The sequence below is a fragment of the Stomoxys calcitrans genome, chromosome 3 (genome assembly GCF_963082655.1).
Source record: "Stomoxys calcitrans chromosome 3, idStoCalc2.1, whole genome shotgun sequence".
Classification (NCBI taxonomy): domain Eukaryota; kingdom Metazoa; phylum Arthropoda; class Insecta; order Diptera; family Muscidae; genus Stomoxys; species Stomoxys calcitrans.
In genome coordinates this window covers 15,140,506-15,157,139 of record NC_081554.1, presented here as the reverse complement: position 1 = coordinate 15,157,139, position 16,634 = coordinate 15,140,506, and the positions used below count along the sequence as shown (strand labels likewise).

The 16,634-nt window shown below is 35.8% G+C and overlaps 2 protein-coding genes across 2 annotated transcripts; one reads left to right on the top strand and one right to left on the bottom strand.

Annotated features, from left to right (window-relative positions):
• Positions 1 to 666: 666 nt before the first annotated feature.
• On the bottom strand, positions 667 to 6,795 carry LOC106081109 (intraflagellar transport protein 57 homolog). Its single transcript, XM_013242842.2, has 4 exons — positions 6,448 to 6,795; positions 5,891 to 6,385; positions 5,317 to 5,596; positions 667 to 1,334 (listed from the first exon to the last, which is right to left on the bottom strand). Exons 1-4 carry the CDS (start codon positions 6,751 to 6,753, stop codon positions 1,189 to 1,191), a joined length of 1,227 nt encoding a protein of 408 aa, XP_013098296.1. The 5' UTR covers positions 6,754 to 6,795; the 3' UTR covers positions 667 to 1,188.
• A 2,193-nt stretch (positions 6,796 to 8,988) lies between these two features.
• Positions 8,989 to 15,938, top strand: LOC106081108 (protein Spindly). The gene is made up of 6 exons (XM_059365992.1): positions 8,989 to 9,614; positions 9,685 to 9,850; positions 13,816 to 14,031; positions 14,099 to 14,240; positions 14,673 to 14,771; positions 14,832 to 15,938. The coding sequence occupies exons 1-6, from the start codon at positions 9,087 to 9,089 to the stop codon at positions 15,808 to 15,810; spliced, it is 2,130 nt and encodes a 709-aa protein (XP_059221975.1). The 5' UTR covers positions 8,989 to 9,086; the 3' UTR covers positions 15,811 to 15,938.
• The last annotated feature ends 696 nt before the right edge of the window (positions 15,939 to 16,634 follow it).

Sequence of the window (16,634 nt, the reverse complement as noted above, 5' to 3'; positions counted from 1 at the left end):
TGTCGTTGTTGTTGTAGCAGTGTGTTGTACACTGAGGCGGCAGCCCTTGCCGATGAAGGACTTCATCGGGTCAATCCGGTACGTACAACCGGCTGCCATGGGAAGGTGGTTTACATATATACCCGAGGTGGTGGGTATTCAAAGTTAGGCCCGGCCGAACTTAATGCCTTTTTATTTTTTAAATATTATTATTATAATTTTTTTTAACCTCATCCCACTGTTTCAGTCTTTCAATGGCAATGTTATGATTATGGTAATGATTGCGTCTGTCACCCGCCTGATACACCAAACTCCAATTGGTGTGATCTCTTCTCCTTTTTTTATGAAGAAGATCTGTAATGATCAAGTGGATAGCTAGCTGGCTGACTGGTTGCATTTTTGGGGGGCCCACTCCAATGTGATGGCCTTTGTTTGGACAAGCGGCTGAATTTATCTCATCTTCTTTGTAAAAAAAAAAGAAAACATCCAATGATAGTGTAAAATCGTCAACATCATCCTGCATCGCGTTCACTTTGTGTGGTCTTTATTTAGCTTTTATTGGGTCACATTCTCGTCAAGATCACCAAGAGTGGTAAACATAAATGCAATGCAATATTCCATACATTGTATGGAAGGTATAGGGTGGCGTTTTAAGAAGGATTGGACTATATTAAATACAATTAAAACTAGTTAATATAACACTTTATTCCATAGATATAACTCAGGTCCATAAAGGAATGGAAACCTTTGCAATATGAAACTCTACATAATTTTCTCAGTGTTTTCAGGCCTAGTTTGTCCATAGTTTGCTTGATTTCCTTCTTAGACACTAACTCCAACGGCTTTGCGTAGCTTCATTTATTCTTATTATGTCACTCTAAAAATTAGCACCCCTTATCATTTCTTAGAGGACACCAGCTTCTTGTTCCCATATTGGGTAAGATGAGCCCTGTTTTTGTGGCATTTCCAAGACAAACAGCATTGAATTCCTGCCTTCCTTTCAAGACAGATATGATAATTAATTGGAATTTTTTTGGGTGTGTGGGAAATGTACCGAGCGCGCAAATTGGTACTTAACATTGGTGGTGATAGTGGGTGATAAGGTGTCTTGTATACCACCAGCGTTCCATTTGAGGGTGACTTTGTGTGTTTTTTCTGCGAAAGTGTTTTCATGTCTATTTGGGTGGGAATTGTATGGGTTTGGCTTTCCTAGAATTTTTCTATTTCCACAGATGGTCCGGTTCTCTTTAAAATTTCACGATCAATTCCATTTACCAGCAATGACACCTCCAAATTTAAATGGGCCACATCATCTTTGAGTTTGGCAACTGCTTTTTTGATAGTCATGACAAAACCTTAAAATAGATAATTTTTGTTGTTTTTTTATTTTTGATTTCATTAAGAAACATTTTCTTTAAAAAACATGTGATTTGCATAGAAAATTTTAGAAAAATATAAAATAAAAAAATTAAGAGCGTGCTAAGTTCGGCCAGGCCGAATCTTATATACCCTCCACCATTGATCGCATTTGTCGAGTTCTATGCGCGGTATCTCTTTTTAGACAAACAAAGAATATTGAATAAGAACTGTTATGCTATCGGAGCTATATTAAGTTATAGTCCGATTCGGACCATAAATGAATGCTGAACATTGTAGAAGTCATTGTGTAATATTTCAGTCCATTCGGATAAGAATTGCGCCTTGTAGGGGCTCAAGAAGCAAAACCGGGAGATAGGTTTATATGGGAGCTGTATCAACTTATTGATCGATTCAGACCATTTTAGTAGACACGTATTTTGAAGGTCATGAGAGAAGTCGCTGTACAAAATTTCAGCCAAATCGGATGAGAATTGCGCCCTCTAGAGGATCAAGAAGTCAAGATCCCATATCGGTTTATAGGGCAGATATGTCAGATTATGTACCGATTTGCGTCAAACTTAGCACAGTTATTGGAAGTCATAACAAAACACCTCATGCAAATTTCAGCCAAGTCGGATGAGAATTGTGCCCTCCAGCGGCTCAAGAAGTCAAGATCCAAGATCGGATTATATGGCAGCTATACCAGATTATAAACCGATTTGAATCATATTTAGCACAGTTGTTAGAAGTGATACCAAAACACCACGTGCAAAAATAACAGCCAAATTGGATAGGAATTGCTGAATTGTATCGGAAAGTATTTTTGCAAAATATCAGGCGTCTAGATTAACTCTTTCGAAAGTTAGAATGCTTTCGACAGACAGACGGACGGACATTGCTAGATCGGCTTAAAATGACATGACTCAAGAATATATATACTTTATGGGGTCTGAGACGCATATTTCGAGGTGTTAAAAAAAAATGACGAAATTAGTATACCCCCATCCTATGGGGATGGGGGTAAATTTTGCAAATTTTGCCCATGAACATTCCACTAAGGAAGGAAGGGCAAACTTCTCACATATCAATGAGTGCAGTCCGATTCAAGTTTTAAGCTCAATGATAAGGGGCCTCCTTTTTATAGCCGAGTCCGAACGGCGTACCGCAGTGCGACACCTTTTTGGAGAGAAGTTCTACATGGCATAGTACCTCACAAATGTTGCCAGCATTAGGAGGGGAAAACCACCGTTGAAAATTTTTTCTGATGGTCTCGCCAGGATTCGAACCCAGGCATTCAGCGTCATAGGCGGACATGCTAACCTCTGCGCTACGGTGGCCTCCAAATGGTGGAGGGTATAAAACATAATTTAATTTTTTTACATTTTATATGGGGGTATATTCATTTTGTCATTCCGTTTGCAACACATCGAAATATCCATTTCCGACCCTATATAGTATTCTTGATCAGTGTAAAAATCTAAGACGATTCAGCCATGTCTGTCCGTCTGTCTGTTGAAATCACGCTACACTCCTTACAAATAGCGATATTGAGCTGAAACTTTGCACAAATTCTTTTTTTTTTTGTCTTTAAGCAGGTTAAGTTCGAAGATAGGCTATATCGGACTATATCTTGACATAGCCCCCATATAGACCGATCCGCCGATTTAGGGTCTTAGACCTATAAAAGCCACATTTATTATCCGATTTTGCTGAAATTTGGGACAGTGAGTTGTGTTAGGCCCTTCAACATTATTTTTGAATTTGGTTTAGATCGGTCCAGATTTGGATATAGCTGCCATATAGACCGCTCCTCCGATTTAGGGTCTTAGGCCCATAAAAGCCACATTTATTATCCGATTTTGCTGAAATTTGGAACAGTGAGTTATGTTAGGCCCTTCAACATTATTTTTGAATTGGGTCCAAATCGGGCTAGATTTTGATATAGCTGCCATATAGACCGCTTCTCCGATTTAGGGTCTTAGGCCCATAAAAGGCACATTTATTATCCGATTTTGCTGAAATTTGGGACAGTGAATTGTGTCACGCCCTTCAACATTATTTTTCAATTTGGTTTAGATCGGTCCAGATTTGGATATAGCTGCCATATAGACCGCTCCTCCGATTTAGGGTCTTAGGCCCATAAAAGCCACATTTGTTATCCGATTTTGCTGAAATTTGGGACAGTGAGTTGTGTTTGGTCCTTCGACATTATTTTTGACTTTGGTTCAGATCGGTCCATATTTGGATATAGCTGCCATATAGACTGATCCTCCGATTTAGGGTCTTTAACCCATAAAAGCCGCATTTATTATCCGATTTTGCTGAAATTTGGGACAGTGAGTTGTCTTAGGCCCTTCGACATCCTCCGTCAATTTGGCTCAGATCGGTCCAGATTTGGTTATAGCTGCCATATAGACCGATCCTCCGATTAAGGGTCTTAAACCCATAAAAGCCACATTTATTATCCGATTTTGCTGAAATTTGGGACAGTGAGTTGTCTTAGGCCCTTCGACATCCTCCGTCAATTTGGCTCAGATCGGTCCAGATTTGGTTATAGCTGCCATATAGACCGATCCTCCGATTTAGGGTCTTAAACCCATAAAAGCCACATTTATTATCTGATTTTGCTGAAATTTGGGACAATGAGTTGTCTTAGGCCCTTCAACATCCTCCGTCAATATGACTCAGATCGGTCCAGATTTGAATATAGCTGCCATAAACCGATCTCTCGATTTAAGGTTTTGGTTCCATAAAAAGCGAATTTATTGCCCGATTTCGCCGGAATTGGGGACAGTGCTTTGTGTTTGGCTCTTCGACATTTCTCTGCAACTTGGCCCAAATCAGTCCAGATTTGGACATAGCTGCCATGTAGACCGGTTTCTCGATTTAAAGTCTTGGCCCCATAAAAGGCACATTTATAATCCGATTTCGCTGAAATTTGACACAACAACTTATGTTAGGCTTTTGGACATCCGTGTCGTATGTGGTTCAGATGGGTTTAGCTTTAGATATAGCTACTGTACTTATTAATATTTGGTCCAAATCGGAACATATTTCGATATAACTTCTATGGGAGATAAGATATGAAATTTTCACCGAATTTTGATGAAAGGTGGTTTACATATATACCCGAGGTGGTGCGTATCCAAAGTTCGGCCCCACCTTTTTACTTGTTATAGAAAATTTTGTCAAAATTTTTCTTTTATAGAAAATTTTGTCAAAATTTGTTTTTATAGAAAATTTTTTTCAAAATTTTGTTTTTACAGAAAATTTTATTTCTACAAAAAGTTTTGTCAAAATTTTGTTTCTGTTAAAAATTTTGTTGTTTTATTTTTATAGAAATTTTTGTCAAAATTTTGTCTCTATAAAAAAAGTTGGCAAATTTTTTGTTTTATAGAAAAATTTTCTGTCAAAATTTTATTTCTTTAGAAAATTTTGTCTAAATTTTATTTCTATGGGAAATTTTGTCAAAATTTTATTTCTATGGGAAATTTTGGCAAAATTTTATTTCTATAGGAAATTTTGTCAAAAAAAATGTTTATAGATTTTTTTCAAAAACTTAGTTTCATAGAACATTTTATCAAAATTTTAGTTTCGTATTTGTTAAAATTTTTTCCATATTTGTTTTACAAAAAAATTTTTAAAAATCATAATAAATGGATTTAAGGAAATATCGTCAAAAATTTATGTAAAATATCCAAAATATTCTAATAATGAAAATTTCCAAAAAAAATCACTTTTAGTTTTCCATAGAAAAAATTGTCAACATTTTTTTCAATTTTTTCATAGAAAAATTCCTCTAAATTTAGATTTTCATGGAAAATTTTATCAAATTTTCGAATTTTAGTTTTATAGAAAAATCTTTCGAAATTTGTTTTTCATAGGTTATCACATCAAATATTTCTGAAATTTTGATTTCCATAGAAATTTTTTATTCAAAATTAGACTTTCTATAAAAATTTTCATTTTTACACTTACTGCTATCGGACATCATTTGACCTCGTCTTTCCATTTCAGCCTTTTTATTATCATTTTCGGCAATCACAGCCTTAAGTTGTTCCACCGAGCGTTCGGTTTCTTCCAGAACCTGATTATGAGCATATTGAATATTGGACAATTCAATTGAGACATCCTTATATTGAATGACCAAATTGTGCAGTTCGTTGTTCAAGTGTTTTTCGCGACTCTCAATTTTCTCCAGGGAAAATGTAAATTCATTGTGAAGCTTTTTCAGTTCCAGCTGGGTGCTCTCGGTAGCCTAAACATAAGAGATAAACGATAATGGTACGTATAAGTTTTATCAAATAACATTTTTGTAGTAAATATTTTAAAGAAAATTTTCAATATTTTTTTTAGTTTTTCATATTTTGTTGTTTTTTAAAAACTTTTTTTTTAATTTTTTAAATTTCTTATTTTAACTATTTTTTTACTTCATATTTTAATCCTTTTTTATTCTTATTTTTATATTTTTTAAAGCTTCTTAAAAAATTTCTCACATCCCATTTCCAAAATTCGTTAAAAAAAATTTTTGGAAACTCCCTTTATGTCTCACCTCTGTTATGGTAGTTTTCAATGCCTCCATTTGATTCATGTGGGCCCTCCAATCACGCACATCACTTCGCACATACACCTTCAAATGTGGCATTACTTGTTCAAATTCCAAACGCCAAGTCTGTTGATCAGTGAGTTTGTCAGTCACCTGAAGACTATTTCCTTCATTTTCCGACATCAGCTGATGCTGATGATGATTATGGTGATTTCGCTTACGCTGACCCCATTGCCTTAATGAATTCTGGTTCAAGTCCAATTCACTGTTATCATCATCACTGATGGCCTCATTTTGTTCATCCTCAATGCGCTCCAATATGATTTCGGCATTGTCTTCCAAATAGTCATTGGCTATTTCATCCTCCTGGGTTATGTGTAGACGTTGGCAAGAGACTTTCATCACTTTAATTGCCTGTGTGGCCAAAGAATCGAGGACAAAAATACAATTTGGGCCAGCACCACGTATAAGTTTGTTGGGGGTAAAATCCACATCGACATCCTTTACAACATAAGGAAAAAAAAATTATTAAGAACAACGTAAGTGTTGACAAATAATCTTACAATTTCCTCTAGTATAGCAACAATGCGGGCAATAACATCATTTGGATCATCATACTCCTGAGGCCGTTGCATATTTTTACCCAATTTTTGGCACAACCACCAACATATCAATGTGAACATGTAAAATTGTTCTCCCGGATTTGTGGATTTAACAAAATAAAATCTAGACAATGGTTTCATTTTAAGCTCGCTCAATAAATTCTTTTCATAATTAAGAAATTTCAACTTTTCCAACAGATCATCCGATTGAAAGGTGGTTAGAGGCAATATATTTTGATCAGCCGAATTGGGTATATCCATTTCCATTTTCCCCTATTTTCTTTTATAAATCAAAAAATCCAAAACTTAAATGAAATAGACAACTTTTGCTGGTATACAATGTAAAGTTGTAAGCGTGTTGGTTACCAGGACAACAACGCTACCCACCCACCTGTGCACATAAGTATAGTGGAGGGAGCTATCATTTGTGGGATTGTATCAAATACGATTAACAACAGCATACATGTTGTCATTAATCATTACAATACTATTGATTTGAATGTTTATAGTGCAAAAAACTTTTATTTCCTTACCCAACTTCAATTTCAGTTAATATAAACATTTCTAAAATCCAAACTTCCGGTTTTTAAGAATCGTTTGGCAATTCATACAATTTTTGTATTGGCAACACAAAGTATTCGCCAATACAACCCTGTTATACTGAGACTACCTGCAGGTCAGTTCAGTGCTCTCTAATAGAAATGCGTGTGTGTCCAGGTAGTATAAATGGGTCGTTCACACAAAGTGATTGTGGCGAAACAAATAAAGGTGGGCTCATTTGTACAACAACCACAAATCATATGGTGCAATCCGCCATCTTGTCATCATGCTGAACGACGTTTTGCCAACACATACAAAGAAATTTGTTTGCGTGTGCGTACATGAGTAGAGAATATGCGAGAAGAAAGAAGAACAGAAATCTGGCCGGCTGTTAACAGCTGTTCGCGTGAGACTACCTTTTTAAATCCGCCTTGCTACGAAGACTAGAAGAAGTTCTTCTTGTATGGAATAGTGAATAGTCCGTACGATTACTTTTTATGTGGTTATTTGAACCATATTAGGAACACCATTAATAACGCCATTGCAAACATATCGATTAATATGTTGCAAAGAGAGGACGACATGGCTACCACTTTGATGATGATTTTTATTCAGAGAAATCGAGTATAACAGCTCTTTTATGCGCTCAAGACTATGAATCGGGTGATCTTCTATTTTATTTATTTTCATATAGTCGGCGTTGACAAATTTTTTCACAGCTTGTGACTCTGTAATTGCATTCTTTCTTCTGTCAGTTATCAGCTGTTACTTTTAGCTTGATTTAGAAAATAGTGTAAAAAAAGTATATTTGATTAAAGTTCATTCAAAGCTTTATTAAAAATGCATTAACTTTCTTTTAAAAAATCCGCAATTACCTTTTGGGCAACCCAATAGCTTCTCCCCATCTTTTCTCCGGATTTCTCTCCTGCGTTTACTGACTGTGTTATTGCTCTAAATGCTGCATTTATGGCTTCAGTATACCGAATTGGAATGGTTTGCCATAACGACGTTATATCTTCCATACAAGAAGAACTTCTTCTAGTCTTCGTAGCAAGGCGGAATTAAAAAGGTGGTCTCACGCGAGCAGTTGTTAACAGTCGGCCAGGTTTGACAGTATTAAGATGTCAGATTTTTGTTAGCATTCTATTTGTTGTTATCTTCTATCTCGCATATTCTCTGCTCATGTACTCACACGAATACACACACGCACATAAATTTCTATGTGTCTGTTGGCAAAACGACGATCAGCTTGATGATAAGATTGAGGATTGCACCATATGATTTGCGGTTGTTGTACAAATGAGACGACCTTTAATAGTTTCGCTATGTTTGATGACTAAAAACCCTACTTAAGGTGTAGAAGCACAGAATGGCGCTCGCAGTCAAGCGTTAAAGTTAAAAACATTTTTAACTTTACGGTGTTGCTTTTGTGGAATTTGTGTGCATAGTTGCTTCTTTGCAACGCGAAGCTCAACGCTCATTCCGCTTATAAAAAAAAGAAAATGTAAACAAAAAAGGAATGAAAACAAAATCATCCCAGGCCGCTTTCAGGATTCACTAAATAAGGTTAAGCCAAGCGATCAGCCGACATACAATTTTTAAATTTTTGGCAGTATTTGGCATTGAGGATGTCAACTTCTTCTCTTTTCACATTCATTCTTTGTTTACGTTTTCTCCTATTTGATGAAACTTTAAATCGGCAGATTTAACATCCTTAATGATGTTCATGGGGACTATCCACTTCCACTATCCACTGACCTAACCTTCTATTAGAGAATCCTGGGCCGCTTTTGAAAAGTATAAAAATACAATAATTTGTACGCCAACTCCATCGTTTGTCACACCATTGATCGTTTCTTGATTTGACAGAAAGCAACGTTATACGTTCCAAAAAAGTTTTAAGCCCGCGTTTTGTTTAGGTTGCACAATTACTTTCCACAGACATATATGAATCCAATTATACTTTCCACTTAGCATCATCATTATGCGCCCAGTTGATTACATTTAAATTTTCAAAATACAACACACAATACAAAATATTGGAATTGAAAGCAATAATTATGGTGGACTACCCGGACATTCTTAATTACACACGCGACGAACTAGTGGAAGAGTTTTGCAAACTCTTTGATCGCTATCAAGATTTGCGCGAAGCAAGTGAAGCGGACACACAAAAAATACACGAATTGAAAAGGTCGCTTGAAGTGTCAGTGGCTGCCCAAACATATCTATCCCAAGAACTGGAGCAGTATACAAATGCCGAAAACAATGAGCAGGAAAATGAATTGCAAAAGGCGCTCAACGAGCTGACAGAGTTAAAGAAACGTTATGGCAAACTAGAAGCCTCCTACAACGCCCTGCAACAGGATCATAACACGCTGTTGGAAGAAAATGCAAACCTCACCCATAATCTGGAGGAAATATCGCGGCGCAGAGATGTGGAACCCTTGGATGTGACAAACAAAACATCCGAAGAGGATTTACAACGCATACAAATGCTCGAAAATGAAAATATGGATTTGCTACAAAAAATGGAAGAATTCCAAGAGGAAATAGTGCGTTATACCTTGGCCATAGCTGAGTGTGAGGTGGGCTATGAGTATATACCTTCGCTTATTTTATCTATCCTTTATTTAATGGTTACTTTTCCATTTTTAGAAAAATATTGAAATTTTAAAAGATCAAATTATTTGCTTAGAAGAGAATCTGCAATCAAAGAAATCCGATTTGGAAGAAAAGGTGCAGATATTGGAATCCACACAAGAACAATTGGCTGAAGCAAATGCCCAAATTGCTATGCTATCATCGGCTCCAGAAAGCAATGGTAAGTGAGCGAAGTTCATAATAGATGTGGAAGAAAGATTGAAAGAAAGTCCTCCAACGAAACGAAAACTCCCTGTGCATAAAGTAAATTCAAAAAAGACATTAAAACTCAACTAAAGCAAGTAGAAAGGTTATCACTTAATTCCAGGAGCATCTGATAAAAATGCCATAAATTTGCTAAAGAAGTTAAAACGGAAGTTGTTGTGTCTTATATCTTATTGGCGACCGCATATGTAGTTCACTGTTCGCCTTCAGGTTTGATATCATTGAAGGATATGGTGTGACGGGCTCAAACAAAAGCCTTCAGTAAGTTAAGGGCCACGAGAATCGTTCATGACCATTTTGATGATCTGTTGGGAGTAGGGAAAAACCTAATGCAGGCAGGAGCAGAGATTCAAGTATCTTCGCAACCTGAGATAGAGAAATCGGCCAATATGAGTGCCCCGCGTATTTTTTCCATATCTCGGGTATTACTGGAGTGGAAATTAACAAAATGATTGTGTATGTCAGGTATTTAATTCTCATCTCACCTATATGCTTGAGGAATGCCTGCTTTAATCAGAATACTTCTATTTGTCTTGTCTCGCATTGAGTGGACAAATTATCTGCCAAAATAACATGCGCAGCATTTAGGGTCTTGCATTTGTTGTCCATTGTAGACTATCGCGACTTGATATGTGTTCCTCGCCAGTTTGTTGAGAGACAAAATGAGAGTTTCATATAGGTATTGGGTTGCCATCTTTGCTATATGATTGAACAAGACCGTCGATATTCCTTAGGACCGAGAGCTTTTGCTCGTTTAGCTCTTCTTAAGACATCATCCAAAAATTCGGATGTCCAAGTAACATAGATGACTCATCTTGTTCCGGTCCATAGGCCCGATCGTCGCCAGAACGTTATGGCCATTGGTTATTTAAAGGCGCCAATAACTCGTTAACTTGTCATATCGAGCATCAGTATTTAAGTTTTTTGGGGGTGGAGTGACCCACGAAACACTTAGTCCCGCAATTGGTAACAAGATTCGTTTTCTACTCTCAAATACCTTTAATTTGATACCTATACTGTAGTGGTTGGTCAAAAAATTTGGGGGTGGGCGGCCATCCTAGGCACCCCACCTCAGATTCTGATACAAACACTTAGTCCCACAACTGGATATCAGATTAGTTTTCTACTCTCAAATACCTTTAATTTGACACCCATACTGTAGTGATTGGTCTATAAATCCGTTTGACGGGGTTTGAGGGTGGGCGGCCATCCTAGGCACTCCACCTCAGATTCTAATAACAAATTTTGGATTTAATGTTAATGTAAGTGTGCAAACAAAATTTCGCTTAAATCGCCCTACCAATTTCCGAGATCTGGTGTTTGGGAAAATTATTGTTATGGCCCGTCTTAGTGTGGAAAAGTTAAAAAATAATACCGCAACGAAATCATAACGAAGATAAATGCTGTATGATCAATTTTGACCACTCTGCCCTCTTTCTGTTTATTTTGGCTTCTACAAATTAGCGCCATTTACTGGCTGTTTTCAATTAGATCAACTAAATCCATTTGAAAGCAACCAGTAGATGGCACTAACTTAAATGTTAGTGCTACTACTCGCTTGCAGTGGCTTATCGCCTATAACGTTGATCATCATATGGTAGTTGTCTTTAAAAGACTATTAAGTAGTCATAATTTAGTCTTTTTTTAAATCAAATCAAATTGCCATATTAAACGATTTTCTATGGTAAAGAACTAATTTGCCAGTTTATACATTTGTTGCGGTGGCGATAGTTCTTACTATGTAAAACCATGTAAAACTTTTGAACAAAAAAGTGTTGCCCAGCAGCACGTCGTATGGTCTTGTCTATTTAAGAGCTAAAAATGGTTGCAATCTTAACGCAGAACGTCATAATTTTGGGGCTATGGCGGTCTAAATTTATTTGTGTCCCACACATTAATTAAATCTTACAATATCCTGTTAGCTTATTATGATTGATCGACTGTTTTGGGGTGAGGTGGTCTGCCATGAGCAGACCTTTCATTAGAACCCCATATTGTCATGATTGGTGTATACAGCTATTTGGTGGAGGGCGTCTACAGGAGGGTTGTGTATCACACCCCATCTGCCACTTAAGCACAAATTTCAATAACGCACTCTACTCAAAAAAATCTATCACTTGATTCCCCATTGTTTAAATGGAGGCGATTTTTGGAGGTAAAGCACCACCTAGCTTCTTGGACACAAAGTTTAATGTCATATTCGTAATCAACTTCCAAAGACTTTTCATTTGAGTCTTATATAGCTATGAGTGAGTAAAATTCCCATTTGGGGGGCCTTTAAGGGGTGGAGCGACCCGCAAATACTTAAACATCATTTTTTACGTCATATTCGTAATCTTCTCCCGAATACCTTTCATTTAGGTCCCATATTGATATGTACGTCCAATATGTTTGTTTGAGGAACCTTTCGGGATGGAGTGGACCCTAGGTTCCTTACCATATCATATTCCTATTCTACTCTCCAATACCTTTCATTTGATATCCATATTGTAACGGTTGGTCCACTTTTATTTTTGGGTCGTACTTTTGGGGTAAGGGGGAGGGTTCGCTCCCCTTCCGATATCAACAAATTATAAAGCTTATACCTCCTTCCTGACCATATTCGTAATCTACTCCCCGATATCTTTCATTCGCGTCCCATATTGTCATTATCGTCGTCCAATAAACCTATTTTTGGGGTGTTTTTGTGCCGGGGCGGCCCTCTAGGTACTTGGATCCAATTTTTGATATCATATTTGTATTCTACTCCCGAATACCATTCATTTGAGTCTTTGGGGGCAGGGAACTTTAAGGGGGAGGGTCCGCTCCCCTTGCGATACCAAAAAATTAAATAGCCTATTGCTGCTTCCGGACAACTCCTCACAATCTGTGAAAATTTCAAAAAAATTCTGTTCAGCCGTTTTCTAATCTATACGGAACAATCCAATTTACAAACCCACAAACAAACACTAATTCATTTTTATAGATAGATTTTGTCAAAATTTTATTTTTATCGAAAATTTTGTCAAAATTTTAGCTTTATCGAAAATTTTGTCAAAATTTTATTGTTATCTAAAATTTTGTCAAAATTTTATTTGATCGAAAATTTTGTCCAAATTTTAGTTTTATCGTCAAAATTTATTTTCTTCAAAAATTTTGTCAAAATTTTAGTTTTTTGGAAAATTTTGTCAAAATTTTATTTTTATCGAAAATTTTGTCAAAATTTTATTTTTATCGAAAATTTTGTCAAAATTTTATTTTTATCGAAAATTTTGTCAAAATTTTATTTTTATAGAAAATTTCGTTAAAATTTTATGTTTGTAAAGAATTTTGTCAAAATTTTATTTTTATCAAATATTTCGTCAAAATTTTATTTTTTATCGAAAATTTTGTTTTTATAGAAAATTTCGTTAAAATTTTATTTTATAAACCATTTTGTCAAATTTTTATTTTTTTTGGAATTTATTTTAAAAAATTTATTTGTATCGAAAATTTTGTCAAAATTTAGTTTTATCGAAAATTTTGTCAATTTATTTTTATCGAAATTTCTTTAAAAAATTTTATTTTTATAAAAAATTTTGTCAAAGCTTTTTTTATAGAAAATTTTGTCAAAATTTTATTTTAAAAACAATTTTGTCAAAATTTTATTTTATAAACAATTTTGTCAAAATTTTATTTGTATCGAATTTTTTTTTAAAAATATTTTTTGTTATAGAAAATTTCGCTAAAATGTTTATGTTTATAGAAAATTTTGTCACATTTTTTTATAAAAAATTTCGTCAAGAAAATTTCGTTTGGTAAATTTTATCAAAGTTTTGATTGTTAAAAAAAATAAGAAAATTTAGTCAATATTTTTTTTATGAAAATTCTTTTTTGTTTTTTTGAAATAAGCACATAACGTTTTTTTCTATCAAATTTTCTTTCCTTTCGTTTCCATTCAAGATCGCAAAGGAAATTCCCTATTTGCCGAGGTGGATGATCAACGCCAGGTAATGAAACAACTATTGGCTTCACAAAAGAAAAGCTACCTGCAAATGAAGAAAATTTACAATGAAAGTGAACATGAGATACGTCGTTTGAAACGAGAAAACATAGCCATGCATACTGAGCTTGAGGCATGCAGCACTATATTCTGCAATGCTGATAAAGTATACCAAGGTTTGTTTAGTTTTACTCACCAGTATCAAATTTTGTTTTATTATCCTTTTGGTTGGTCTACTTTCAGAAAAGCTGAATCAACGCATACGTCAATTGGTGAATCAGAATGAAGAACTAGAGCGTAAATTGAAATTGAATCAAGAGCGTCTTAAGGATTTGGCAAGCGAAAAAAGCATTCTATGGCTTGAATCAATGCTCAGTTTTTGCAAGTATGAGTTAACAAAACGCGTTTCATCATGTGTAGATTGTATAGGGAAATTTATTAAAACTTGGTGCTTCCCCTTGACCTTTAGATGCTTTCTAATTTAAGTTCTTACTAAATAACTCTTTGGAATGCAAAGCATGCGTTTCTTGGCCCTTAAAAACCTTCTATTAAAAACCAAACATCCATAGAATATAGTCAATGGTTATACATTACCAAAAAATGTATAACCCAACAGAATATTAGCTATAAGTTCCTTTTTAATGACCAAAACTTTCCCAGCATCCAATCACTCATCTACTGTTTAAAACGTAGCTTTAGTGCAATGTTATGCATATGTACATACTTACATACATAGAATATCAATCAAACATGAATCAGTTTCAACTGCCGTATAAAAATGCCGTCGATAACACTTGTCCTTAACATCTTTGTATAGAAAGGAAACGGATGACCTCAAGAAACAATTACACAGTGTACGTTTGCAAATGGCCTGTTTGGAGGAGCATCATAGGAATTCACAACAGGATTTGGCAAGGTATGTCAGCTTCTAAGTCTAAAGAGATAGCTTTATAATTTCTCCTTTTCTATTGTACAGATGGAGATTTGAGGCCCTAAAATCACGTTGTTTACTCTTGGACCGTGAACATTTGCTGACTGAGCATAAAATCGATTTTAAGCCTGTACATGCTGTGGAGTTTCATATACCCGAAAAGCAATTGAATGAAGCAAGGCCACGTATTGTTAGCAATCGCAGAAGTTTAACTTTTGATAATATGCCACGTAAATCTACCACACCGCTCAAGGCTATCAAAGATGAAAATGCCAATACTGTGGGGGAACATGAGAATAATGGCAAGCAAGGACATTCCAAAGAGCAACTAGAAAATCCTCCTATAGAGAAGTTTAAAGTTGAAGAAATTCAAACTCAACAAAATTCCAATGAGGTAGTCAACAATCCCCTTGAGATTGATAAACAAAATTCTTCGCCAGGAAAAGATACGGAAGTACCACAAAATCCTAATGAAGTTGTTAAGAAAGCTGTTGAGCCTGATAACCCCAATTTTTCGGAAGAAAAAGAAACGGAAGTAACACAAAATCCCCATGAAGTGATACACCAAGCCATTGAGCTTCATAATCCAATATCGGGTTCGGAAGAAAAAGAGAATGAAATACCACCTTCGGTCATTGGAAAATTTTCAAAAATTTCTCCGCAAACTCTTTCACCTATGCGGCCTTCGCAAAAATCTCTTTTCCCCAAGGAGCAAGATGAATCTTCCACCCCACCAGCTCGTTCTATTTTGTCCAAACAACGTGGCTTCCTCTCTAAAGAATCTGGTAAATCAGTCAAATTCTCCTCTCAAGAAGACATAATTCACAGCTTTAATCCCCACACTCCCTCACCTACTGAGAAAAGCTTGCCATCCACCCCAGCTACTGGTACAAGCAAAGATGAAAAGGCAGGTCCATCGGCTACAATTGCTGCCAATGGTAACAGCAAAGCTGTTGTTAATCAATCGCGCACTAAATCGAATATTATTGTGCGCCGCGTTGTTGTAAGGTCTAAGCACGATTGAATGGATATTTACAATTATATAATACTTTTTAATTTTTTTTTTATTTTTACAACATTTTTTGTGTGGCTTTTTACCGTACATGCATAATATCCTGTATATAAGGATTCAGTCTCTTTTGTGTAATTTCTCCTAAGACTTTCTGTGTTAAATACATATTAAAAAATTAAATTGCTTTTTATTTTTAAAACCACGGACATGTAAAAACACCACACATGGATCTAGGACGGATTTGTGTGCAGCAAAACTATGCACAAAACGAATGTAACATTATGTTGCAGTTAAAACTATAGATGTCTCGTAAATAGCCGAATACTTTGATAAGGAGTTTACAATAAATGGCTGTGTTGTATTAACCATTGACTGGCCATGCAGTGTCTACGTGGATCCGTTCTAATGCTCGTGATGTTGAAGGTCGAGCACACAAATTTGTTTTCAATGGTCCTTTGTCTGCGGGTTTAAAGTAACTGCATTCTTCATTGAAGGTTTCCAAGTCTCTGTCCAATAGACATATATTCTTATGATGGCTTTGCTTCTCTAAGCTTCTATGTGTCCTCGATGCAATTGTTTCAAAACTCGTGAACGTATAACGTCGGGATCAATGTTTTTGATGTCTTCGAGTCAGTCATTAACCCTATAGGACATTACTGTTCATAGAATAGTGCCGTTTCCGGTTGCACTACAGTGCGGAGATGATCGTGCCTCCTCCAAGTCTGGAAAGGGTCGAGATAGTGAACAGTGTCTGCCGGCTTGGAAGCGGAAGGTCATCTGGCGCGGTTAGTATTATTGGACAGATGTGTAAAAGCATCTGGAAGGCTATACCTGAT

Excerpts from the sequence above, each read along its gene's own strand:
- LOC106081109 (XM_013242842.2), bottom strand. The coding sequence starts at position 6,753 with ATGGAAATGGATATACCCAATTCGGCTGATCAAAATATATTGCCTCTA. Across the intron at positions 5,597-5,890 it reads TGAAAACTACCATAACAGAG|GCTACCGAGAGCACCCAGCT; the intron begins GTGAGACATAAA and ends TCTTATGTTTAG. Across the intron at positions 1,335-5,316 it reads TCAAATGATGTCCGATAGCA|GTTTTGTCATGACTATCAAA; the intron begins GTAAGTGTAAAA and ends ATCTATTTTAAG.
- LOC106081108 (XM_059365992.1), top strand. The coding sequence starts at position 9,087 with ATGGTGGACTACCCGGACATTCTTAATTACACACGCGACGAACTAGTG. Across the intron at positions 9,615-9,684 it reads TGGCCATAGCTGAGTGTGAG|AAAAATATTGAAATTTTAAA; the intron begins GTGGGCTATGAG and ends TTCCATTTTTAG. Across the intron at positions 14,032-14,098 it reads TGCTGATAAAGTATACCAAG|AAAAGCTGAATCAACGCATA; the intron begins GTTTGTTTAGTT and ends GTCTACTTTCAG.